This window comes from Strigops habroptila, unplaced genomic scaffold (assembly GCF_004027225.2).
Source record: "Strigops habroptila isolate Jane unplaced genomic scaffold, bStrHab1.2.pri NW_022045640.1_ctg1, whole genome shotgun sequence".
NCBI lineage: Eukaryota > Metazoa > Chordata > Aves > Psittaciformes > Psittacidae > Strigops > Strigops habroptila.
In genome coordinates, this window is record NW_022651116.1 from 216,669 (window position 1) to 241,945 (window position 25,277).

Below are 25,277 nucleotides of genomic sequence, written 5' to 3' on the forward strand. Positions count from 1 at the left end.
GGCGGGTCTATGGGGGGGTCTGTGGCGAGTCTAGGGGGAGATCTATGGGGAGACTATGGGGGGGGTCTATGGAGAGTCTATGGAGGGTCTATGGGGGGGTCTATGGAGGGTCTATGGAGAGTCTATGGGGGGTCTATGGAGGGTCTATGGGGGGGGTCTATGGAGAGTCTATGGAGAGTCTATGGGGGGTCTATGGAGGGTCTATGGGGGGGGTTTATGGGGGGGTCTATGGAGAGTCTATGGGGGAGTCTATGGGGGTCTATGGAGGGTCTATGTAGAGTCTATAGGGGGGTCTATGGAGAGTCTATGGGGGGGGTCTATGGGGGTCTATGGAGGGTCTATGGGGGGTTCTGTGGAGAGTCTATGGGGGGGGTCTATGGAGGGTCTATGGGGGGTCAATGGGAGGGCTGGGGCGGTCTATGGGGGCCAGACGTGGGTCGGGGGGTGCCGGGGCCGCGGGGGGGGGTCTCGGTATCCGTGTGTCCGCCAAGCCCCGCCCCCCGGTGACGTGGGGCAGTTTCAAATCACCCCACGCGAGGCCCCGCCCCCCCGCGCTGCCCTTGAAATGGGGCCGGAGCCGCGATCGCGATCGTGATCCCGATCCCGCTCCGGGCGCCGGCACCGGCCCCGGCACCGGCCCCGGCACCGGCCCAGCGCCATCGCGGCTCCGGGATGGGGCCGCCGGCGGCCGCGCCGCTGCTGCTGCGGCTGCTGCTGCTCGGGACGGCGACGGCGGCGGCACCGGGAGCAGGTGAGGGGGGAGCCGGGCACCGGGGCGGGAGGGGGGAGCACCGGGGGTCCCCGACGGGGGGAACGGGGAACCGGGGGGAGGGGGGGAACCGAAGGGGGGGGCCGGGGGGATCCGGACTCACCGGGGCTCGGCCCCGCCACGCAGCCTGACACCCCCCCCCCACCCCACCCCCCGGGTTTGTGCCCCCCCCCCCCCCCCAAGCGGAGCCGCGGGGGGGTGGGGGGGGGGGGACCGGCGCCTTTTACCGGGACACCCCCCCCCCCAAAACCCCGGTCCCGGGCGGAGGCAGGGGCTGGTGGGCGGGGATAAGGAAGCGCGGCCCTGCCCCCCGGCGAGGCCAAGGGCCAATCACCACAGGCGTAACGCCCCGCCCTGCGGCGGACGCGCTTTTGATTGGCGGAAGCGCGGACTGGCCACCCGGCGGGGAAACGCCCCGCTGGCCAATGAGAGAGCGGCGCGCCGGGCAGGGCGAGGGGTGACCGCGCCCACCGGGGGTGGCGGGTGGGGCCGGGACCGGGAGTGGGGCTGGAAAACCGGGAATGGGGCTGGAAGAACCTGGGATTGGGCTGGAAAACCCGGGAATGGGGATGGAAAAACCCGGGATGCGGCTGGAAAACCTGAGAATGGGGCTGTAGAAACCCGGGATGGGGGCTTGATAAACCCCGGAATGGGGCTGGAAAACCGGGAATGGGGATGGAAAACCTGGGAATGGGGCTGGAAAACCCGGGATGGGGCTGTAGAAACCCGGGATGGGGCTGGAAGAACCCGGGATGGGGGCTGGATAACCTGGGAATGGGAACCAATGACCGGCCGCATCCCCGGACCCCACCCTGGTTCTACGTCAGGGTCACCGGCGGGCAAAGGTCGCCTCGGGTCAGCCGGTCACACCCAACCCCTCCCGCGGTACCGGGGGAGGGGGGGGTTTGGGCTGAGCCCCGGTACGGGGGTGGTTTGGGCTGACCCCGCTGCCCGCAGGTCCCGGGGAGTGCGGCCGGAGCCAGTTCCGGTGCGGGGACGGGTCCTGCATCGCCAGCACGTGGGTGTGCGACGGCAGCGCCGAGTGCCGGGATGGCTCCGACGAGACACCCGAGACCTGCAGTGAGTGCCATGTGTGTCATGTGTGTGCTGTGTCGTGTGTGCTGTGTGTGTCATGTGTGTGCTGTGTCGTGTGTGCTGTGTCGTGTGTGCCGTGTGTCGTGTGTGTCGTGTGTGTGCTGTGTGTCATGCTGCGTGCTGTGTCGTTTGTGCCGTGTGTCATGCGTGTGTCATGCCATGTGCTGTGCGTCGTGTGTGCCGTGTGCCACGTGTGCTGTGTGTCGTGTGTGTCATGCTGCGTGCTGTGCATCGTGTGTGCCGTGTGTCATGCGCCATGTACCATGTACTGTGTGCCATGTATCATATACTATGTGTCATGTACCGTGGGCCATGTACTGTGTACCGTGTGCCATGTCCCATGTCCCACGTCCCTCACACCATGTCCCGTGTCCCACGCACCATGTCCCATGTCCTACACACTGTGTCCCACGCACCACGTCCCACGTCCCACGCACCGTGTCCCACACACCGTGTCCCATGTCTCGTGTCCCATGTCCCACGTCCCACGCACCATGTGCCCTCCAGGCTCCGTGTCCTGCTCCGCGGCAGAGTTCAGCTGCGGCGGGCGCCGGGGCCGCTGCGTTCCACTGCTCTGGCGCTGCGACGGGCACCGCGACTGCGAGGACGGCTCCGACGAGCTGCAATGTCGTGAGTGCCGAGACCCCCACCCCCATAACCCCCCCATAGTGTGTATGCGCCCCCCCCCCGCTCACTGACCCGTGTCCCGCAGCCGCCCGCTCCTGCGGCCCGGAGCAGCTCCGCTGCGGGAGCGGCTCCTGCGTGTCCCGCGCCTTCGCCTGCGACGGGGAACACGACTGCGAGGACGGGGCGGACGAGGCCGGGTGCCCGCCGCCGCCCCCGTGCGGCGCTCACGCCTTCCGCTGCCACGACGGGACCTGCGTGCCCCGGCTCTGGGCCTGCGACGGGGATCCCGATTGCCCCGACGGCTCCGACGAGTGGCCGCGAAGCTGCGGCCCCCCCCGCACCCCCCGCCCGTGCCCCCCCCTGCAGTTCCAGTGCGGCTCCGGCGAGTGCGTGCACCGGCGCTGGCGCTGCGACGGCAGCTCCGACTGCGCCGACGGCTCCGACGAGCAGGGATGCGGTGGGTGACACACCCCCCCCCCCGCACCCCACTGACCCTCTGCACCCCCCCTCCCCGTTCACCCCCATCTGCACCCCAATTCCTCCCTCTTTCCCCCCCACCCTCTCAATATCTGGTGCTTGTTTGGGGCTGGGCACACGTTTGGGGGTGCAGGGTGAGTGTGTGTGTGGGGGGTCTATCGGTGGGTGCTGGGGGGGGTGCATCAGTGGGTGCGGGGGGGGGGGGTTGTGCATCAGTGGGTGCAGGTGGGTTGGGGGGGTCCATCAATGGGTTCTGGGGTTCTGGGGTTCTTGGGCGGGGGGGTGGTCCATCATCGGTGCAGGTTAGTTGGGGGGGTGCTGGAGGGTGGGGTGGAGGGGGTCCCTCAGTGGGTGCAGGTTAATTGGGGAGTGCTGGGGTGATCCCTCAGTAGGTGCAGGTTAGTTGCGGGGTGCTGGGGGGGGGGGTCCCTCAGTGGGTGCAGATTAATTGGGGAGTGCTGAGGGGGGATCCCTCATTGGGTGCAGGTTAGTTGGGGAGTGCTGGGGGGGGTCACTTAGTGGGTGCAGGTTAGTGGGGAGGGGTGCTGGGGGGGGGGTCCATCAGTGTGTTATGGGAGGGGGGAGTCCATCATGGGGTGTAGGTCAGTTGGGGGGTACCCGGGCTGCTCTGACCCCCCCGTTTCCCCCCCCCCAGCCGCCGCATCGTGCCGCCCGGACCAGTTTGGCTGCGGGGACGGGCGCTGCGTACCGGGGCTGCGGCGCTGCGACGGCGAAACCGACTGCGCCGACGGCAGCGACGAGGCTGAGTGCCACAACAGTGAGTGCCGGGGGCTGCGGGGGGGTCCCCGGTGTGCGTTATGGGGGTGCTCTGACACCCCATGTCCCGACCCCCCCCTCCAGTGACCGCCTGTGCTGGGTTCCTGTGCCGCTCCGGTGAGTGCATCCCTATGGAGCGCGTCTGCAACCAGCGCCGGGACTGCCGGGACTGGTCGGATGAGCCCATCAAGGAGTGCGGTAGGGCCGGGACCCCCCCCCTCAACCCCCCCACAATGAGCATCCAGGGGGTTCGGGGGTCCCCCCAACACACTCCCCCCCCTCCCCCCCGTTTGGGGTCCGTTCTCCCCCCCCCCCCATAGGGGTCAATGAGTGCCTGGACGGCGGCGGCTGCTCCCACGTGTGCCGGGACCTGCCCCTGGGCTACGAGTGTCTGTGCCCCGACGGCTTCCGCCTGGGCCCCGATGGACGGACCTGCCTCGGTGGGTGCTGACCCCCTTGGACACCCTCCCCCCCCCATAGAAACCCCCTGACCCAACTATGGGACCCCCCCCATAGGATCCCTCTATAGGAACCCCCCAACCCCCCCGCACCCCCTGACCTCCCCCAGGGACCCTCCTGTAGGAACTGCCTGACCCTCCCCAGGGACCCCCCCGACCCTGCTATGAGAACTCCCCTATAGGACCCCCCCCGACTCCCCAGGACCCTCTATGGGACCCTCCTATGGGACCCTCCTATAGGGACACCCCCAACCCCACTATGAGACCCCCCCCCCATAGGACCCCTGTGACTCCCCGGGACCCCCTGACCCCATTATGGGACCCTCCTATGGGACCCTCCTATAGGTACCCCCGACCCCACTATGACACCCCCCCTATAGGACCCCCCCCGCCTCCCCGGGACCCCCTGACCCCATTATACGACCCCCTTATGGGATCCTCCTATAGGGACACCCCCGACCTCACTATGAAACCCCCCCCCCATAGGACCCCCCTGACTCCCCTGGACCCCATGACCCCATTATGGGACCCCCCTTCTGGGACCCCCTGACCCGATTATGGGACCCCCCCCCCTCTGGGACCCCCGACCCCACTATGAGGCCCCCCCCATAGGACCCCCCGGGAACCCCCTGACCCCACTGTGGGGCCCCCTGACCCCCTTCCACCCCTCCATGGAACCCTATGACTCCCTTATGGATCCGACCCCCTTGTCCCCCCCCCAGACATCGACGAGTGCCAGGACCCGGCCGCCTGCAGCCAACAGTGCCACAACCTGCCGGGCTCCTACAAGTGCGACTGCGGGGGGGGCTACAGGCTGGACCCCGGCACCAGCATCTGCCGAGCGCTCGGTGAGACCCGGCCCCCCCCCCCGCACCCCAATTCACCCCCGTTCACCCCAGGTGCGGTGCTGGGGGGTCCGTGGTGGGCGCTGCGGTTCCATGCCCGGCTCCCGCAGGGCCCCCCCCCGCGCTGCTGTTCTCGGTGCGACACGAGCTGCGGGAGATGGCGCTGGACGGCGCCGGGTACCGGCGGCTCCTGGGGCCGCTCAAGCACGTCGGGGCCCTGGATGTGCACGTGGGCAACGGCTCCGTGTTCTGGGCTGACCTCAGCCGGGGCCGCATCTACCGGTGAGGGACCCCCGGACCCGCCCCGTACCCTCCGGTACCCCCATCCCATCCCATCCCCATCCCATTCTTTTCCCCATCCCCATCCCATCCCACTCTTATCCCCATCCCATCCCCATCCCATTCTTATCCCCATCCCCACTCCCCCCCCATCCCATCCCCACTCCCATCCCCGTCCCATTCTTATCCCCATCCCAACCCCATCCCATCCCCATCCCATCCTCACCCTCATCCCATCCTTATCCCCATCCCCATCCCATTCTTATCCCCATCCCCATCCCATTCTTATCCCCATCCCATTCTTATCCCTATCCCATCCCCACCCCCATCCCATCCTTATCCCCACCCCCATCCCCATCCCATCCCCATCCCATTCTTATCCCCATCCCATTCTTATCCCCATCCCATCCTTATCCCCATCCCATCCCTTCCATCCCCATCCGGGCAGGTCGCCGCTGGCCGGCACAGCCGATGCCCACCAGCAGGTGCCGGTGGTGGAGCTGGGCTCGGGGACCCCGGACGCCATCGCCGTGGACTGGATCCATCACAACCTCTACTGGACGGACTCCGGGCTCGGCACCGTGTCGGTGGCGGACGCCGGCGGCGCCTGGAGCCGGACGCTGCTGCGGGAGGAGGGAGCCAAACCCTGCGGCATCGCCCTGGACCCGCTGCAGGGGTACGGGGGGACATGGGGGGACATGGAGGGGGACACGGGGGGGACACGGGGGTGACGGCTCTGCCCCCCCCCCCCAGGTACATGTACTGGACAGACTGGGGAGCCAGCGCCAAGATCGCCCGGAGCCGCCTCGACGGCTCCGATGTGACGCCGCTGGTGACCGAGGACGTGGAGTGGCCCAATGGGATCACCCTGGGTGAGCGGCAGCGCCACCTCGGTCCCATCCCCTCCCTGTGCATCCCCATCCCCATCCTCATCCCCTTCCCCATCCATGTCCCCATCCCATTCCCATCTACTTCCCCATCCATATCTTCGTCCTCATCCCCATCCCATCTCCATCCCCTTCCCCACCCACATCCCCATCCTGTCACCATCCCTTTCCTGTCCATCCCCATCCCCATCCTGTCCCCATCCCCTTCTCCATCCACATCCCCATCCATATCCTGCCCCCATCCCCTCCCTGTCCATGCCCATCCCTTTCCCTACTCCCATCCCATCCTCATCCCCATTCCCATCCTGTCCTTATCCCTTTCCTGTCCATCCCCATCCCCTCCCTGTCCTTCCCCATCCCCATCCCCATCCTGTCCCCATCCCTTCCTTGTCCATCCCCATCCCCTTCCCCATCCCCATCCTGTCCCCATCCCTTTCCTGTCCATCCCCATCCCCATTCTCATCCCATCCTCATCCCTTTCCTGTACATCCCCATCCCCATCCTCATCCCCTTCCCCATCCTGCCCTCATCCCTTTCCTGTGCATCCCCATCCCCTTCCCCATCCCCATCCTGTCCCCAACCCCTCCCTGTCCATCCCCATCCTCATCCTCATCCCCATTCTCATCTCGTCCTCATCCCTTTCCTGTACATTCCCATCCCCTTCCCCATCCTCATCCCCATCCATATCCTGTCCCCATCCCTTCCCTGCCCATCCCCATCCTGTCCCCATCCTGTTCCTGTCCATCCCCATCCCGTTCCTGTCCCTCCCCATCCCCATCCTGTCCCCATCCCGTTCCTGTCCATCCCCTTCCCCATCCCCATCCTGTCCCCATCCCGTTCCTGTCCCTCCCCATCCCCATCCACATCCCCACTCTGTCCCCATCCCGTTCCTGTCCAACCCCATTCCCATCCTGTCCTTATCCCTTTCCTGTCCATCCCCATCCCAACCCCATCCCCATCCTGTCCCCATCCCAACCCCATCCCCATCCCCATCCTGTCCCCATTCCCATCCTGTCCTTATCCCTTCCCTGTACATCCCCATCCTGCCCCATCCCGTCCCTCCCCATCCCCATCCTCACGTGTCTGTCCCCCCCGCCCCGTCCCTGCCCCAGACCTGCCGTCGCGGCGCCTGTTCTGGGTGGACGCTCGGCTCCACGCTCTCTGCAGCGCGGACGTGGACGGGGGCCGGCGCCGGACGGTGCTGATGGACCCCGCGGTGCTGCCGCAGCCCTTCGCCATCGCCGTGTTCGAGGTGAGGCCCCCCCGGGCCCCCCCAACCCCCCCTATTCCCAGTGCCCATGCCCTGTATCCCATTCCTGGTTCCCCATTCCACATGTCCTCTTCCCAGTGCCAGTTTTCGGTGCCCCTTCCTGTTGTCTCATTCCCACTGACCCATTCCTGGTGCCCATTCCCATGTCCCATTCCCAGTGCCCATTCCCATTTCTGTGTCCCACTCCCATGTCCTATTCCCAGTGCCCATTCTCATGTCCCATTCCCAGTGCCCATGCCCCATTCCCATGTCCCATTCCCATTCCTGTGTCCGACTCCCATGTCCTATTCCCAGTGCCCATTCCCGTGCCCCATTCCCGGTGCCCTTCCCATGTCCCATTCCCATGCCCCATTCCTGTGCCCCATTCCCCTCTCCCATTCCCGTGCCCCATTCCTGGTGCCCATTCCCCTTTCCCATTCCCCTCTCCCATTCCCGTGTCCCATTCCCGGTGCCCATTCCCCTTTCCCATTCCCCTCTCCCATTCCCGGTGCCCATTCCCATGCCCCACTCCTGTGCCCCATTCCCGTGCCTCACTCCTGTGCCCCATTCCCAGTGCCCATTCCCCTCTCCCATTCCTGGTGCCCATTCCCATGCCCCACTCCCATGCCCCATTCCCGTGCCCCACTCCCGTGCCCCATTCCCATGCCCATTCCCGGTGCCCATTCCCATGCCCTCTCCCGTGCCCCTCTCCTGTGCCCCACTCCCATGCCCCATTCCCAGTGCCCATTCCCCTCTCCCATTCCCCTCTCCCATTCCCATGCCCCATTCCCATGCCCATTCCCGTGCCCACTCCCGTGCCCGTTCCCACGTGGCGCCGCTGTTCCCGCAGGAGCAGCTCTACTGGAGCGACTCCCGGCTCGGGGCCGTGTTGGGGCTCGGGCTCCGCTCGGCCTCGGCGCCGCGGCGGCTGCTCCAGGAGCGGTTCCCGGTGCAGGGGCTGGTGCTGGTGCACCCGCTGCGGCAGCCCTCAGGTACCGCGGTGCACGCGTGTCCAGCCGTGTCCTTCCCGTGTCCATCCATGTCCTTCCCATGTCCATCCCGTATCTGTATGTCCATCCATGTCCTTCCCATGTCCATCCCATATATGTATGATCATCCCATGTCCATCCATGTCCATCCTGTGTCCTTCCCATGTCCATACCATGTCTGTATGTCCCTCCATGTCCTTTCCATATCCCTCCATGTCCTTCCCGTATCCATCCCGTGTCCATCCCATGTCCATCCCATGTCCTTCCCATGTCCATCCGATATCTGTATGTCCATCCCATGTCCATCCATGTCCATCCCATGTCCATACCATGTCTGTATGTCCCTCCATGTCCTTCCCATGTCCATCCATGTCTTTCCCATGTCCATCCCGTGTCCTTCCCATGTTCTTCCTGTGTCCCTGTGTCCATCCCATCTCCATCCCCATTCCCATTATCCCACCTGACCCCCTGTACCCCCCCCCCCGCAGCCCCCTTGGCCCCGCTGGATGCAGCCCCCCCGCAGCCCCCCACCCCTGGCCATAGGGGGGCCCCAGAGCCCACAGCCAGCACCGGGACCCCCGGGACCCCCAACAGCACCGGCACATCTGGCAACGCTACCGCAGGTACCAGCCCCACATCCCAGCCCCATAACCCAGCCCTATGGCTCAGCCCCACATCCCAGCCCCACCCCCCCACCCCCAGCCCCATATCCCATCCCCATAACCCAGCCCTATGGCTCAGCCCCATAACCCAGCCCCACACCGCACCCCATATCGGGCAATCCCTTGTCCCCCCCCAGGCGGCCGCGGTGGTGCCGTGGGGCACGTGGGCAGCAGGACGGCATCGACGGCGCTCGCGGTGATGCTGCCGCTGGGTACGTTTTTGGGGGGGGGGGGGGTCACTTATGGGGCGGTGGTGGGGGGGGGGTGTGGGGTCCCCGCTGACGCTGTCCCCCCCGCAGCGGTGCTGGCGCTGGCGGCCGCCGGTGCCCGCGGGCTCTGGCGCGGGTGGAGGCGCCGGAGCATCCGGAGCATCAGCTTCAGCAACCCCGTGTTCCGCAAGGGCGGCGCCGACGACGAGGAGGAGCCGCTGGGCCACGGCCTGGGGGCGCCCCGGGCCCCCCCGGTGAGCCGGCCGTCCCCAGGGGGCGCTGTGGGGCTCCCTACGGGGAGTTATGGGGCTCCCTATGGGGAGTTATGGGAAGTGGGGAGCTCCCCATGGGGAGTTATGGGGCAGGGGAGGGTCCCCATGGGGAGTTATGGGGCGGGGGGCTCCCTATGGGGAGTTATGGGAAGTGGGGAGCTCCTCATGGGGAGTTATGGGGCTCCCTATGGGGAGTTATGGGGCTCCCTATGTGGAGTTATGGGGCGGGGGGGGGGTTCCCATGGGAAGTTATGAGGCAGCAGGGGCTCCCTATAGAGAGTTATGGGGCAGTGGGGGGCTCCCCATGGGGAGTTATGGGATGTGGAGAGCACCTCATGGGGAGTTATGGGGCTGTGGGGCTCCCTATGGGGAGTTATGGGGTGTAAAGGTCTCCTCATGGGGACTTATGGGGCAGTGGGGGGTCCCCATGGGGAGTTATGGGGCAGTGGGAGGTGCCCATGGGGATTTATGGGGTGTGGGGAGTTCCCCATAGGGAGTTATGGGGTGTGGGGGGCTCCTCATGGGGAGTTATGGGGCAGTGGGGGGTCCCCATGGGGAGTTATGGGGTGTGGAGGGGTCGCTATGGGGAGTTATGGGGCAGTGCAGAGTCCCCATGGGGAGTTATAGGGTGTGGCGAGCTCCCCATGGGGACTTATGAGTCTCCCTATAGGGAGTTATGGGGCAGTGGGGGCTCCCTATGAGGAGTTGTGGGGCAGTCGGGGGTCCCCATGGGGAGTTATGGAGTGTGGGGGGCTCCCTATGGGGAGTTATGGGGCTCCCTATGGGGAGTTATAGGGCAGTGGGGGCTCCCCATGGGGAGTTATGGGGTGTGGAAGGGTCCCTATGGGGTGTTATGGGGCAGTGGGGGCTCCCTATGGGGAGTTATGGGGCTCCCTATGGGGAGCTATGGGGCAGGGGGGGCTCCAATGGGGCCCTGACCCCCCCCCCGATTCCCCCCCCAGGTCCTGGATGACGACGTGGCCTGAGGACGGCGCGTCACGTGTGGCACCGCGTGGTCACGTGTGGCACCGCGTGGTCACGCGTGTTCCTCAGTGCCAGGGCAGGGCTCGGTGCGACCCCGGCCACGCGTGTGCGGGGCTGGACCCGCTCGTATGTGGTCGCGTGTGGTTGTATGTGTCTGGGTTCACGTATGAGGCTGGCTGCGGTTGGACACGGCTGTATGTGGTTGTATGTGGCTGTACATGTGTGTGCGTGTGGGGGTCATACGTGGTCACCCTGGACCATACGTGCTTGTGCGTGATGCCGTGCACGCCTCGACACGGCTGTATGGGCACATACGTCGTGGCACATGGGCTCTACACGGCTGCACACGCCTGTACACACTGTGTGTGGATGCGCTTGTATGTGGCCGTACACACCTCTATGGGGCTGTCCATGGCTGTGCGTGACGCGGCACACGCCAGCACACGCGTGCACACGCGTGCACACGCCACAGGTGCTGGTTTGAACCAAAAACTGTGAAAATGAACCGAAAACGTGGCCTTGGGGGGGGGGATGGGAAGGGGGGGGGCCCTGTCCCGACAGGGCCCCCCTATGTCGTGACATGACCAATACACGGGTTATTTATTTCCCTCCCTTGTCCTGCCTCCTTCTTCTCCCCCCCCCCCTCCCCGGACCCCCAAGTGCCCCCCCCGGGCCCCCCAAGTGCCCCCAGTTGTGGGTCCCGGTGTCTGGAGGTGCTTTATTGGGGGGGAGGTTGGGGGGGGACACGCAAATGGGGGGGGGGGATGCTGGGTGATGATGTCACAGGGTGCGCTGTGACGTCATGAGGGCTCGTATGACGTCACGCGATGTCACGCAGCGGCACCGCAGGGGCCTGGGGGGGGGGCTGGAACACACATGGAAGACATCATGTGAGCACATGTGTGTGCGGGGGGGTGTCATGTGAGCACATGTGTGTGCGCGGGGAGTGTCGTGAGCACATGGGTGTGCTGGGGGGTGTCATGTGAGCACGTGTGTGTGCGGGGGGGTGTCATGTGAGCACATGTGTGTGTGGGGGGGTGCTATGTGAGCACATGTGTGTGTGGGGGTGCCATGTGAGCACATGTGTGTGCAGGGGGGTGTCATGTGAGTACACGTGTGTGGGGGAATCACGCATCGCACACGCGTGTGTGGGTCTCACCCCTCTGCCTCATGGTACTCGCTGTCGTCGGAGGAGCTGGGGGGGGAGAAAGGGGGGTGAGAGGACCCCAAACCTGCCCCATCCCCCCCCCGGCACCCCCAAACCTGCCCCATCCCCCCCCGGCACCCACAAACCTGCCCCATCCCCCCCCCGGCACCCCCAAACCTGCCCCATCCTCCCCGCCGGCACCCCCAAACCTGCCCCATCCCCCCCCCTCGGGACCCCCAAACCTGCCCCATCCCCCCCCCCGGCACCCCCAAACCTGCCCCATCCCCCCCCCCGGCACCCCCAAACCTGCCCCATTCCCCCCCCTCGGGACCCCCAAACTTGCCCCATCCCCCCCCCGGCACCCCCAAACCTGCCCCATCCCCCCGGCCCCACCTGCCGCTGCCCCCCCCGGGGGGGTCTCCGTCGCCTTCGGCCCCGTTGGCGTCACCCGGCGGCTCTGGGGGACATGGGGGGGGTGTGAGGCTGGAGCCCCCCAGGTCCATGTCCCATGTTCCATGCCCCACATCCCATGTCCATATCCCATGTCCCATGTCCGTGTCCTGTGTCTGTGTCCCCTGTCCCATATCTCATGTCCTGTGTCCATGTCCCACATCCCATGGCCGTATTCCATGTCCTGTGTCCATGTCCCGTATTCCATGTCCATATCCCCTGTTCCATATTGCATGTCCCATATCCATGTCCCATGTCCGTATCCCATGTTCCATATTGCATGTTGTATATGTCATGTCCCATGTCCATATCCCATGTCCTATGTGCCATATCCCATGTTCATCTCACATATCCCACATCCCATGTCCATCTCCCATATCCCATGTCCATATTCCATGTCCCACATCCCATGTCTGTATCCTGTATTGCATGTTCTATATCCTATGTCCCATGCCTGTAACCCATATCCCATGTTCCACATCCCACATCCCATGCCTGTATCCCATATCCCATATCCACATTCCATATCCCATGTTCCACATCCCAAATCCCATGTGTGTATCCCATATCCCACATCCCATGTTCCATATCCCATGTCCCACATCCCCTATCCCACGTCCATACCCCGTATCCCACGTTCCATATCCCGTATCCCGTATCCCACATCCCACATCCCAAATCCCCATCCCACATCCCACATCCCACATCCCGTATCCACACCCCACATCCCCGCCCGTGTCCCGCTCACGCTGTCCCAGCCGGGCCCGGGCCTCCCGCAGCTCCTCCAGCGCCCGGTGCAGGCGCTGCTCCAGCTCCACCACCCGCCCCGGCAGCGCCGCGGCCCCGTCCGTGCCCACGGCCACCGAGCGGCGGCCCCGCGGCAGCGCCCGCGCCTGCCCGGAGCCGGTCCCGGCGGCAGCGATGGAGCCGGAGCCGGTCCCGGTACCACCAATGGAGCCGGTGATGCCGGAGCCGGCCCCGGTCCCCCCAATGGATCCGGTGCTGCCAGAGCCGATCCCGGTCCCACCAATGGATCCGGTGCTGCCGGAGCCGATCCCGGTCGCACCAATGGACCCGGTAATGCCGGAGCCGATCCCGGTCCCCCCAATGGATCCGGTGCTGCCAGAGCCGATCCCGGTCCCACCAATGGATCCGGTGATGCCGGAGCCGGTCCCGGTCGCACCAATGGATCCGGTGATGCCGGAGCCAATCCCGGTACCACCAATGGACCCGGCGATGCCGGAGCCGGTCCCGGTCGCACCAATGGATCCGGTGATGCCGGAGCCGATCCCGGTACCACCAATGGACCCGGTGATGCCGGAGCCGATCCCGGAACCACCAATGGATCCGGTATTGCCGGAGCCGGCCCCGGCGCTGCCGGCGCCGCTCCCGCTCCCCACAACGGCCCCGCTGACGCCGTCTCCCTCCTCGGCGGCACCGGCGCCGCAGCCGCAGCCGCGGTGGCTCCGGAGCCGCTCCAGGAGCTGCCGTTTCTCCTCCTGGAGCCGCTCGAGGCGGCGGCGAAGCGCCGGCAGCGCCCGGACCTGCTCCTCCAGCTCCCGCAGCCGCCCCAGCGCCGCCGCCATCTGCTCCCGCACCAAGCGCAGCGCCGCCGGTCCCGCCCCGGCCTCCTCCTCGTCCCCCCCGCCCCGGGGCCGGGCGCGGGGCTCCGGCTCCCGGCCCCCGGCCCACGAGGCGCGGTGCAGGCGCCGGTTCACCGGCACTCGCCGCAGCGTCAGCCCCTTCTCGATGGCCTCCACGTAGCCCAGGAAGCCCAGGTCCAGCCGGTACCCATAGGCCGTCTCCAGCGTGTACCGCGCGTCCCCCGGCCCCGGCGCCGGTCCTGACCCCGAGCGGCGGCGACCTGCGGCAGCGCAGTGACAACGGGACCAGCCCCACAGCGGGAACCCCCCCCATAGCGCAGCCAGGACCCGACACATCCCAACCGGGACGCGACACATCCCAACCGGGATCCCCCCATAGAGCAACCGGGATCTGATACATCCCAACCGGGACCAACACCTCCCACCCGGGACCCCCCCATTGCGCAACCGGGACCCAACACATCCCAACCGAGACCCCCCCGTAGCACAACCGGGACCCGACACATCCCAACCAGGACCCCCCCACTGGCAATCGGGACCCGACACAACCCAACCAGGACCCCCCCATAGCGCAACCGGGACCCAGCACATCCCAACCGGGACCCCCTCCCTGCCCCTAATAGCACCAGGAGTCGAAGACCCCCCCTTCTCATCAGACCCCCTCCCACTGTAACGCGGACCCAGGGACCCCCCCATTGACCTCAGACCCCCCTCACAGTACCCAGGGTTCCCCCTGCCCCAACCAAAGCCGCTTCCCCGTCCCTAATGACATCCAGGGGGGCCAGGACCCCCCCCTCTATTAGTCCTATGGCTACAGGGACCCCCCACCGCAATGGGGACCCCCCCAGCCCCTCACCTGGGAACGCATCGGCAGGCAGGACCTGAGCCATGGCCCCAGCCTGGGGGGGGACACGCCAGGGTCAGCGACATGGACCCCCCCCATCAACCACCCCCTATAACCCCCCCATGTGCCTCCATCCCCGTGTCCAGCCCCGCGGGCACGGCCCCCCCAGTTCCCCTTTTCCCGGGGCCTCCGCCCATCCCAACCTCGGGACATCGGGGGTGTCCCCCCCCCCCGATAACCGGGACTATGGGGCCGGATGGGGGGGTTCCTGGGCCGGGCAATGCGGCTGGGGGGGCGCTCACGGTGCTTGTGTGTGTGTCCCCCCCCCATCGCCGCTGTTCCCCCTCCGGCGCCTCCTCGCCCGCAGATGGAAGCAATTAGGGGCGATGGCGGCTCCGGCTCAGCCGCCCCACGGCGGCCCCAGCGCGGCCCCAGCGCGGCCCCACCGTCCCCGGGCCCCACAACCCCTTGTCCCTATTGCCCCCCATCTGCCACCCCCCCAGCCCCACCGCCCCACAGCCCCTTTGCCCTGGGGTCAGTGTCGATGGGGCCGGCTCCGGGGGCGCCTGTTCCCCCCCATCTGGTCACAAGCGGCCTCCGTGGGGCCGGACCGAGCCCGGGACCCCCCCCGAGACCCCCAAAACCCCCCCCCGGGTCCCCCCCCCCCCCGGCGCTGCGGCCGCTCCGGTACCTCCCGCTCCGCTCCCGCGCTGGCCACGCCCCCTTTTGACCGCGCCCCCTTTAGCCACGCCCCCTCCCCGCCAATCCCAGCCCCATCCCTGCAGGCCACTCCCCCTCCCTCCTCAGGCCCCGCCCCCATGTGGCCCCGCCCCTTTGAGTGCTGGCGACGCCGCTGATTGGCTGCCGTTTCCCTCCTAAACGGCCTCGCGAACGTCATTGGAGGGCTGGCGCGCAACGCACCCTCCTCATTGGCCCAACCGCGGTGCTGGCGGGTGATTGGTGCGTGAAACCGCGGGTCCGCCCCGCGATTGGCCCCGCCCATCACCGCTGGCCAATCGGTGGCGCGTTTGCTGCCGCCGATTGCTTCTCGGGCCTGTCATTCTAAAGAAGCTCCGCCCCAGCGCGCGCCAGCGAATCACCGGCCGCTGAGCGGCTCTGCGCCCTCCGATTGACTCCGGTGGCCGTCAGTGAGGCGCCGCCTCCTCCAATAGGAAGCCGCGGAAGCCCCGCCTCCCCCCGCCATCCGCTTCCTCGTCCAATAGCAGCCGAGCTGCCTCCACCATTGGCCGAGCGCCCCTCCGGTCCCGCCCTTTTCGGATTGGCTCTTCCTTCCTCCAATCCTTTCCCTCAGCGCCGTCCTCTCCCCTTCCTCCTCCGCGCGCGCGCCGGCTCCGTTCCCCTCCCTCATTGGCCACCTCCTTGTGCCACTCAACCTTTCTCCGCTCTCCCATTGGCTGCCGCGCGCAGTGAGGGCGGGGCTCCGCCGCCCGTCCCAGCGTGCCCCGCGCAGTGTGTGGAGACAGCGCGGCCTGTTCCCGCCGCCGCCGCCGCCGCCATGTCCGAGTTCAGCGCCGCGGGGCCGCCGCCCGCCGCCGCCGCTGCCGCCGCGCCCGGGGGGGCCCCGCCGCCCGCAGCCGCCTCCACCGCGGGGCCGCCGCCTCCGGCCGCGGGGGGCAGCGGCCCGGGCCCCGGCGGCGCTGGCGGAGGAGGAGGAGGAGGAGGAGGCGGCGGTGGCGGCGGCGCAGGGGGCGGCCCCGCCGCCGCCGCTGGGATCCGGAAGGACGCCTTCGCCGACGCGGTGCAGCGGGCCCGGCAGGTGAGGGGCCCGGCGGGGGGGGAGGCACCGGGAGGCACCGGGGTCCCCCCCTGCCCCGCCGCGGCGCCGCGGCCCCTCCCCCACCCTCCCGGTAAGGCCCCGCCCCCCCCGGGGGCGCGCGGGGTGACACCCCCCCCCCGCGACCTCACGTGACCCCCGGGGGAGGTGGGGGGGGCGGCTGTTACCGGGGACCGATCCCCCCCCCCCACCCCAGTGAGTGTTTAGGGGGGGTCCCCCCCACCCCCCCCAGGTTTTGGGGGTCCCATCGTGATGTGGGGCTGGGGGCACCCCCCCTCGTATGGGCCTTATAGGGGGGTCCCCATTGATGTGGGGCTCATGGGGGGGGTTTGGAGGTGACCCCCCCCCTCCTTCTATGGGCCTCATAGAGGGGTTTCGGGGCCCCCCCTGGGATGTGGGGCTCATGGGGGGGGTTTGGGGGCGACCCCTTCCCCCTATGGGACCCATATGGGGGGTCCCCCTTGATGTGGGGCTCATGGGGGGGGTTTGGGGGCGACCCCCTCCTCCTATGGGACCCATATGGGGGGTCCCCGTTGATGTGGGGCTCATAGGGGGGTTTTGGGGGTGACCCCCTCCTTCTATGGGACCCATACAGGGGGTCCCCATTGATGTGGGGCTCATAGGGGGGTTTTGGGGGTGACCCCCTCCTTCTATGGGACCCATACAGGGGGTCCCCATTGATGTGGGGTCATGGGGGGGGTTTGGGGGTGACCCCCTTCCTATGGGCCTCACATTGGGGGGGTTTGGGGGCCCCCCTGTGATGTGGGGCTCATGGGGGGGCTCCCCCCTTGTGTGGGGCTTGGGGCGGGGATGTTGGAGCTACTCCCCCCCTCCTGTGGGGCTTGATGGAGGGTTTTGGGGGGCTCCCCCCCCATATGTGCGGCTCACAGCAACGATTGGGGGGGCTCCTGCCCCAATGTGTGCCTTGAGGGGTTAATTTGGGGGGCCCCCCCTTGCTATGGGGCTCACACAGACCCTTCCCTTCTATGGGGCTTATGGAGAGCTTTTGGGGGGCTGCAGGGGGGAGCTTTGGGGGGGGCCCCCCCATAGTGTGGGGCTCACAAAGACACTGTGGGGGGGTCTCCTTTAGCAGCGTGCGGCTTGTAGAGACCATGGGGGGGGTTTGGGGGTGCTGGGGGTGGGAATTAGGGGGTGCTGGTTTGGGGGTGACCCCCCCGGCACCAACCATTCCCTTTGCAGATAGCGGCCAAAATCGGGGGGGACGCGGCGACGACGGTGAATAACAACACCCCCGACTTCAGCTTTGGGGGGCAGAAACGGCAGCTGGAGGATGGCGGTAAGGGGGGGGGGCACCCCAAAATTTGGGGGGGGGGCACCCCAAAACCACCCATCACCCTTTTGGGGGGGTCACTAATAACGCTGTTCCCCCCCCCCCCCAGATCAGCCTGAGAGCAAGAAGCTGGCGGCGCAGGGGGACTGTGAGTATGGGGGGGCTATAGGGGGGGTGTGGGGGGGACACCCCATTTTGGGGGGGTCCGTGTCCCCCCCCCCCCTCACTGGGGTTTGGTTCCATCCGCAGCGCTCCCGGCCCCGCTGGGACCCATCCACCCCCCGCCCAGGTGAGACCAAGGGGGGGGTTATGGGGGGGGGGTGGTTTTGGGGGGTCCCGGGGGGGGGTTTTTTTGGGGTGTCTGACCCCCCCACATTGTATGTGCAGGTCGACAGTGACGGAGGAGTATCGTGTCCCTGATGGCATGGTGGGACTCAGTGAGTGGGGGGGGGCGCGGGGGGGGTTTTGGGGGTCAGGGGGGGTCCCCATTGACACCCCCCCCCCCAATGGTCTCTTCTTTCCCCTTTCCCAGTCATTGGCCGCGGGGGGGAGCAGATCAACAAGATCCAGCAGGATTCGGGCTGCAAAGTACAGATCTCCCCAGGTGAGGGGGGGGCACAGCCCCCCCATTGCCCCCCCGGGGGCTCCCCAAGAGGCCCCTCGTCCCGCTGGGGGGGCCCCGTTGGCTCCAGCCCCCCCCTTGCCCCATTGCAGACAGCGGCGGGTTACCGGAGCGCAGCGTGTCCTTGACGGGCTCCCCCGAGGCCGTGCAGTGAGTAGGAGCCTGTGTGCCCCCCCCCCCCGAACATGTGTGTGCCCCCCCCGCAACACGCGTGTTCCCCCACAACACGTGTGTGGCCCCCAGAACATGCGTGTGCCCCTCAAAAACACGTGTGCGCCCCCAAAAACACGTGCGCCCTCCCAAGACACACGTGTGCCCCCCCCAAACACATATGTGGTCCCCCAGAACATGTGTCTTGCCCCCAAAACACAGATGTGGCTCCCACCAACACGCATGTGCTGTCTAAAAACATGCGGGTAGCCCCCCAAACACACATGTGCTCCCCCAAAACCATACGTGGGGGCCCTAAAACACGCGTGTGGCTCCCGATGACATGGATGTGCTGCCTAAAAACACACCTGTGGGCTCCGGAACATGCGTGTGGCCCCCCAAAACATGTGTGTGCCCCCACAGAACACATATATGGCCCCTGTAACATGCATGTGGGCCCCAGAACATGTGTGTGCCACCCAAACAATGCGTAAACCCCCCGAAACACACGTGTGCCCCCCAAAACACACATGTGGCCCCCCCAACATGTATGTGGCCTCCTACAACCACACTTTTGGCCCCCCCAAACCACACGTGTGCCCCCTAAAAATGTGTGTGACCCCCCAAAAGACACATGTGCCCCCCCGAAACACGCGTGTGGCCCACAGAAAGACACGTGCGGCCCCCCCAGACGTGTGTGGCCCCCAAAAACACGCGTGTGGCTACTCAAAACATGCGTGTGGCCCCCTAAAACATGCATGTGGCCCCCCCAAAGACGCGTGTGGCCCCCTAAAACATGCATGTGGCCCCCCCAAAGACGCGTGTAGCACCCTAGAACATGCGTGTGGCCCCCTAAAACATGCATGTGGCCCCCCCAAGATGCGTATAGCGCCCTAAAACACGTGTGTGGCCCCCTACAACATGCATGTGACCCCCCCAAATACGCGCGTAGCGCCCTAAAACATGCATGTGGCCCCCCCAAAGACACGTGTAGCACCCTAAAACACGCGTGTGGCCACCCAAAACACGCGTGTGGCCCCCTAAAACATGCATGTGGCCCCCCCAAAGACGCGTGTAGCACCCTAAAACATGCATGTGGCCCCCCCAAAGACGCGTGTAGCGCCCTAAAACATGCGTGTGGCCACCCAAAACACGCGTGTGGCCACCCAGAACACGCGTGTACCCCCTTTTGACGTGTGCCCCCCCCTCGGCGGCAGGAAGGCCAAGCTGATGCTGGACGACATCGTGTCGCGGGGCCGGGGGGGGCCGCCGGGGCAGTTCCACGACAACGCCAACGGCCAGAACGGGACAGTGCAGGAGATCATGATTCCCGCCGGGAAAGCCGGGCTGGTCATCGGCAAAGGCGGCGAGACCATCAAACAGCTGCAGGTACCCCGGGGGGGTGCTGGGGGGGGGGTGGGGATGATAATTTTGGGGTTCCCCCCCCTGTTTTCTAACCCTTTCCCTCCGTTCCCCCCCCCCCCCCCCTCCCTCCAGGAGCGAGCCGGGGTGAAGATGATCCTGATCCAAGACGGTTCCCAAAACACCAACGTGGACAAACCCCTGCGGATCATTGGCGATCCCTACAAAGTCCAGGTGGGGCCCCCCCCTCCAAAGACAACTCCCCCCCCCCCCCATCCACACCCCTTTGACCGTGTCCCCCCCCCTCGTTGTGCCCCATAGCAAGCCTGTGAGATGGTGATGGACATCCTCCGCGAGCGCGACCAGGGCGGCTTCGGCGACCGCAACGAGTACGGCTCCCGCATCGGCGGCGGCATCGACGTGAGTCCGGGGGGGCCCCCCCCCTCCCCTCACAATGCCCCCCCCTCCCCATACCCCCAGCCCCACACTGACCCCCCCCCCCGGCCCCGCTGCAGGTGCCGGTGCCGCGGCACTCGGTCGGGGTCGTCATCGGCCGCAGTGGGGAGATGATCAAGAAGATCCAGAACGATGCTGGGGTGCGGATACAGTTCAAGCAAGGTCAGGATGATGGGACCCCCCCCCCCACCCCGGGACCCCCCCACCCTTAAAGGGGGGTTTGGGGGGGGTGCTGTGATGTTCAGCTCTGTTCTTTGCCCTCCCCTTGATGTTTTACCCCCCCCATGATGTTTAATCCTATTCTCCTTTCTTTTTGTTTGACCCCCCCCGTGCCGTTCGACCCCCCCCGTGTTTAACCCATGCCCCCCCCGTGCTGTTTAACCCCCCCGTGTTTACCCTCTCATGCCGTTTAACCCCCCATGTTCACCCCCCCATGCTGTTCATGCCCGTGTTATGCCCCCACGCTGTTCCCCCCCCATGCTGTTTACCCCCCCATGCTCTTTAACCCCCCCATGTTTACCCCCCCTGCTGTTCACCCCCCCATGCTGTTCACCCCCCCCATGCTTACCCCGCCATGCTGCTTAACCCCCCCATGCCGTTCCCCCCCCACGCTGTTTAACCCCCCCATGCTGTTTAACCCCCCTCATGTTCACCCCCCCATGCTGTTCACCCCCCCATGCTTGTTAACCCCCCCATGTTTACCCCCCCATGCTACTTAACCCCCCCATGCTGTTCACCCCCCCATTCTGTTTAACCTCCCCAATACTGTTTAACTTCTTCTCATGCTGTTTACCCCCCCACGTTTACCCCCCTATGCTGTTTACCTCCCTATGCTGTTCACCCCCCCACGTTTACCCCCCCATGCTGTTCACCCCCCCATACTGTTTAACCCCCCTTATGCTGTTTAACCCCTTCTCATGCCGTTTACCCCCCATGTTTACCCCCCCATCCCATTCACCCCTATGCTGTTCACCCCCCTATGCTGTTTAACCCCCCCATGTTTACCCCCCATGCTCTTTAACCCCCCCATGCTGTTCACCCCCGCATGCTGTTTAACCCCCCCATGTTTACCCCCCATGCTGTTCACCCCCCCGTGTTTACCCTCCATGCTGTTTAACCCCCCCCCTGCTGTTCACCCCCCGTGTTCATCCCCCCATGCTGTTTAACCCTCTCTCATGCTGTTTAACCCCCCCATGTTCCCCCCCATGCTGTTCACCCCCCGTGTGTTATGCCCCCATGCTGTTCACCCCCCCATGCTGTTTAACCCCCGCCATGTTCACCCCCCCATGCTCTTTACCCCCCCATGCTGTTCACCCCCCCATGCTGTTTAACCCCCGCCATGTTCACCCCCCCATGCTCTTTACCCCCCCATGCTGTTCACCCCCCCATGCTGTTTAACCCCCGCCATGTTCACCCCCCCATGCTCTTTACCCCCCCATGCTGTTTACCCCCCCATTCTGTTTAACCCCCCCAATACTGTTTAACTCCCCCCATGCTGTTTAACCCCCCATGCTGTTTGTTCCCCCATGCTGTTTAACCCCCCCGTTTACCCCCCTATTCTTTTTACCCCCCGATGCTGTTTAACCCCCCCGATGCTGTTTAACCCCCCCAAAATGCTGTTCACCCCCTCCATGCTGTTCACCCCCCCATGCTGTTCACCTCACCATATTTATCCCTTCATGCTGTTTGATCCCTTCTCATGCTGTTTAACCCCCCCATTCTGTTTAACCCCCCCATTCTGTTTAACCCCCCCATTCTGTTTAACCTCGTATGCTCTTTAACCCCCCATGCTGTTTACCCCCCCATTCTGTTTAACCCCCCCAATACTGTTTAATCCCCCCATGCTGTTCCCCCCCCATTCTGTTTACCCCCCCATGCTGTTTAACCCCCCGCTTCTGTTCACCCCCCCCCATACTATTCACCCCCCCCCATCTAACCCGTGCCCCCCCCCCCGCAGACGACGGGACGGGCCCGGAGAAGATCGCTCACATCATGGGCCCCCCCGAGCGCTGCGAACACGCCGCCCGCATCATCAACGACCTCCTGCAGAGCCTGCGGGTAGGGGGGGGGGCGGCCCGGGGCTCCCCGCGCCCCCGGGGGGGACCGCCCGCCCCTGACACCTCCCTTCCCCCCGCAGAGCGGCCCCCCGGGGCCCCCGGGGCCGGGGATGCCCCCGGGGGGGCGGGGGCGCGGGAGGGGCCAGGGCACTTGGGGCCCCCCCGGGGGCGAGATGACCTTCTCCATCCCCACGCACAAGTGCGGGTTGGTCATCGGGAGAGGTAAGTGGGGATCCCCCCCCCCCCTTTTTGTACCCCATCACACACCCCCCCCCCCCAAACACAACACACCCCACCACCTCCAAAACCCCCCCCCTCCCTTTCTGTGTGCGTGTGCCCCCCCCCCCCCGCAGGTGGGGAGAACGTCAAAGCCATCAACCAGCAGACGGGGGCCTTTGTGGAGATCTCGAGGCAGTTGCCCCCCAATGGGGACCCCAACTTTAAGCTCTTCATCATCCGCGGCTCCCCGCAGCAGATCGACCACGCCAAGCAGCTCATCGAGGAGAAGATCGAGGTTTGGGGGGGGGGGGCACCCCAAAAACACCCCCTTTGTACCCCCCCCCCCCCCAATCCATCATCACCCCCCTGTGCTCACCCCGCTCCCTTCCGCAGGGGCCGCTCTGCCCCGTGGGGCCAGGCCCAGGTCCGGGGGGGCCACCGGGTCCCGCTGGCCCCATGGGGCCCTTCAACCCAGGACCCTTCAACCAGGGCCCCCCCGGAGCCCCCCCGCAGTGAGTAGTGGTGGTTAATGGGGGGCTAAAGATGGGGGGGGCACATATATGCCACCCCCCCCCCCCACTTTTGCGCCCCACTCACCCCCTTTCTTCGCAGCCCCGGAGGCCCCCCCCCGCACCAGTACCCCCCCCAGGGCTGGGGCAACACCTACCCCCAGTGGCAGCCGCCGGCCCCCCACGACCCCAGTGAGTATGAACCCCCCCCCCCCCGGGGGCTGGTTTGGGGGGTCCCCCCCATCTCAGCCCCTGTTTTGGGGTCCGTCTCCTGCTTATCCTGTGTTTTAAGGTGTCCCCCCTCCCTCTCCCATTTCACTCCGTTTTGGGGTCCCCCCCCCATGGGTCGTTTTGGGGTGTGTTCCCCCCCCCCACTTATCTCCTGCTTTGGGGTGTCCCTCTACTTGCTTATCCTGTGTTGTGGGGTGTCCCACCCCCACTTATCCCCTATTTTCAGGTGTCCCCCCAATCTCACCCCCTGTTTTCGGATCCCCCCCCATGGGTTGTTTTGGGGTGTGTCCCCCCCCCTTAGCCCCTGTTTTGGGGTCCCCCCAAGGGGCTGTTTTGGGGTGCCCTTCCTCTGCTTGTCCCCTGTTTCGGGGTGTCCCCCCCCTCTGCATGTCCCCTATTTTGGGTTGTCCCCCCCCATCTCACCCCCTGTTTTGGGATCCCCCCCACAGGTTGTTTTGGGGGTGTCCCCCCCCATCTCACCCCCTGTTTTGGGGTCTCATCCCAGGGGCTGTTTGGGGTGTCCCCCCCTACTTATCCCCTGTTTTTGGGGTGTCCCCCCTCATCTCCCCCCCTGTTTTGATGTGTTCCCCCCCAGGGACTGTTTTGAGGTGCCCCCGCCTTTGCTTATCCCCTATTTTGGGGGTGTCCCCCCTTATCTCACTCCCGTTTTCGGATCCCCCCATGGGTTGTTTTGGGGTGCCCCCCCTTTTGCTTATCCCCTATTTTGGGGGTGTCCCCCCTTATCTCACCCCCGTTTTCGGATCCCCCCATGGGTTGTTTTTGGGTGCCCCCCCTTTTGCTTATCCCCTATTTTGGGGGTGTCCCCCCTTATCTCACCCCTGTTTTCAGATCCCCCCATGGGTTGTTTTGAGGTGCCCCCCCTTTGCTTATCCCCTATTTTAGGGGTGTCTTCCCCATCTCACCCCCTGTTTTCGGATCCCCCCCATGGGTTGTTTTGGGGTGTCCCCTCCCCATTAGCTCCTGTTTTGGGGTGTCCCCCTCCTACTTCTCCCCTGTTTTTGGTGTGTTTCCTCTCATTTCACCCTGTTTTGGGGTGTCCCCCCCACGGGTTGTTTTGGGGTGCCCCCCCTTTGTTTATCCCCTATTTTCGGGGTGTCCCCCCCCATCTCACCCCCTGTTTTGGGGTGTCCCCCCCCCCCCGCAGGTAAAGCAGCCGCGGACCCCAACGCCGCCTGGGCCGCCTATTACTCGCACTACTACCAACAGCCCCCGGGGCCGGTCCCGGGGCAGCCCCCGGCCCCCACCGCCCCCCCCGTGCAGGGGGAGCCCCCCCAGCCCCCCCCCACCGGCCAGTCCGACTACACCAAGGCCTGGGAGGAGTACTACAAGAAAATAGGTGAGTGCACCCCAAAACTGGGGGGGGGGGGGAGCCCCAATATCCCCCCCCCCCCCCACATCCTGGCTGCCACCCCCAAAACCCCCCCCCCTCCCATCCCCCCTTCCCCAAAAGGGCTGGGGGGGGGGTGTCTCAGACCCCCCCAGAGCTTTGGGGGGGCTCTGACCCCCTGTTGTGTGTGTGTGCCCCCCCCCCCCCCAGGCCAGCAGCCCCAGCAACCCGGGGCCCCCCCCCAGCAGGACTATACGAAAGCCTGGGAGGAGTATTACAAGAAACAAGGTAAGGACCCCCCCCCAGCCCGCACCCCATAAATGGGGGGGCCCCCTCTGCAATCCACAAATGGGGTCCTCCATCGCATGCCACAAATGGGTGCCCCCCCTAAACCCCATAAATGGGGGGCCCCCCCGCACCCCACAAACAGGAGTGCCCCCACGCACCTACAAATGGGGGTACCCCGCCTGCACCCCACAAATGGGGGAGTGCCCTACAAATGGAGGAGCACCCCCCCCCGCGCCTGTAAATGGGGGTACCCCCCCGCAATCTATAAATGGGGTGCCCCCCCAACCCATAAATGGGGATACCCCCCCCGTGCCCTACAAATGGG

At 66.2% G+C, this 25,277-nt stretch overlaps 3 protein-coding genes across 3 annotated transcripts; 2 read left to right on the forward strand and 1 right to left on the reverse strand.

The window, feature by feature from the left end:
- Positions 1 to 532: 532 nt before the first annotated feature.
- Positions 533 to 11,188, forward strand: LOC115603576 (low-density lipoprotein receptor-like). The gene is made up of 18 exons (XM_030475520.2): positions 533 to 751; positions 1,727 to 1,849; positions 2,372 to 2,494; positions 2,577 to 2,948; positions 3,624 to 3,746; positions 3,830 to 3,943; positions 4,066 to 4,185; positions 4,926 to 5,051; positions 5,159 to 5,330; positions 5,776 to 6,003; positions 6,081 to 6,199; positions 7,327 to 7,466; positions 8,314 to 8,455; positions 8,941 to 9,075; positions 9,252 to 9,326; positions 9,414 to 9,577; positions 10,558 to 10,581; positions 10,616 to 11,188. The coding sequence occupies exons 1-17, from the start codon at positions 673 to 675 to the stop codon at positions 10,579 to 10,581; spliced, it is 2,379 nt and encodes a 792-aa protein (XP_030331380.1). The 5' UTR covers positions 533 to 672; the 3' UTR covers positions 10,616 to 11,188.
- Positions 11,189 to 11,298: 110 nt separating this feature from the next.
- Positions 11,299 to 15,346, reverse strand: LOC115603577 (glycine-rich cell wall structural protein-like). The gene is made up of 6 exons (XM_030475522.1): positions 15,316 to 15,346; positions 14,637 to 14,679; positions 12,925 to 14,040; positions 12,120 to 12,183; positions 11,739 to 11,774; positions 11,299 to 11,443 (listed from the first exon to the last, which is right to left on the reverse strand). The coding sequence occupies exons 2-6, from the start codon at positions 14,668 to 14,670 to the stop codon at positions 11,410 to 11,412; spliced, it is 1,284 nt and encodes a 427-aa protein (XP_030331382.1). The 5' UTR covers positions 14,671 to 14,679; positions 15,316 to 15,346; the 3' UTR covers positions 11,299 to 11,409.
- A 719-nt stretch (positions 15,347 to 16,065) lies between these two features.
- On the forward strand, positions 16,066 to 24,952 carry KHSRP (KH-type splicing regulatory protein; the record flags this gene model as incomplete). Its single annotated transcript, XM_030475481.1, has 18 exons — positions 16,066 to 16,401; positions 17,620 to 17,716; positions 17,820 to 17,858; positions 17,960 to 17,999; positions 18,098 to 18,147; positions 18,243 to 18,314; positions 18,425 to 18,482; positions 19,700 to 19,871; positions 19,980 to 20,078; positions 20,166 to 20,264; positions 20,360 to 20,462; positions 22,258 to 22,358; positions 22,438 to 22,579; positions 22,711 to 22,871; positions 22,970 to 23,088; positions 23,189 to 23,277; positions 24,482 to 24,673; positions 24,875 to 24,952. Coding segments are annotated over exons 1-18 (1,972 nt in total), but the record flags the coding sequence as incomplete, so codon positions are not given.
- Between the last annotated feature and the right edge of the window lie 325 nt (positions 24,953 to 25,277).

Coding starts and splice junctions, on each gene's coding strand:
- LOC115603577 (XM_030475522.1), bottom strand. CDS start 14,670: ATGGCTCAGGTCCTGCCTGCCGATGCGTTCCCAG. Junction 12,184..12,924: donor CCGGGCCCGGCTGGGACAGC/GTGAGCGGGACA, acceptor CATGTCCCCCAG/AGCCGCCGGGTGACGCCAAC. Junction 11,444..11,738: donor GAGTACCATGAGGCAGAGGG/GTGAGACCCACA, acceptor GTGTGTTCCAGC/CCCCCCCCCAGGCCCCTGCG.
- LOC115603576 (XM_030475520.2), top strand. CDS start 673: ATGGGGCCGCCGGCGGCCGCGCCGCTGCTGCTGCGGCTGCTGCTGCTC. Junction 1,850..2,371: donor CGAGACACCCGAGACCTGCA/GTGAGTGCCATG, acceptor TGTGCCCTCCAG/GCTCCGTGTCCTGCTCCGCG. Junction 6,004..6,080: donor GCCCTGGACCCGCTGCAGGG/GTACGGGGGGAC, acceptor CCCCCCCCCCAG/GTACATGTACTGGACAGACT.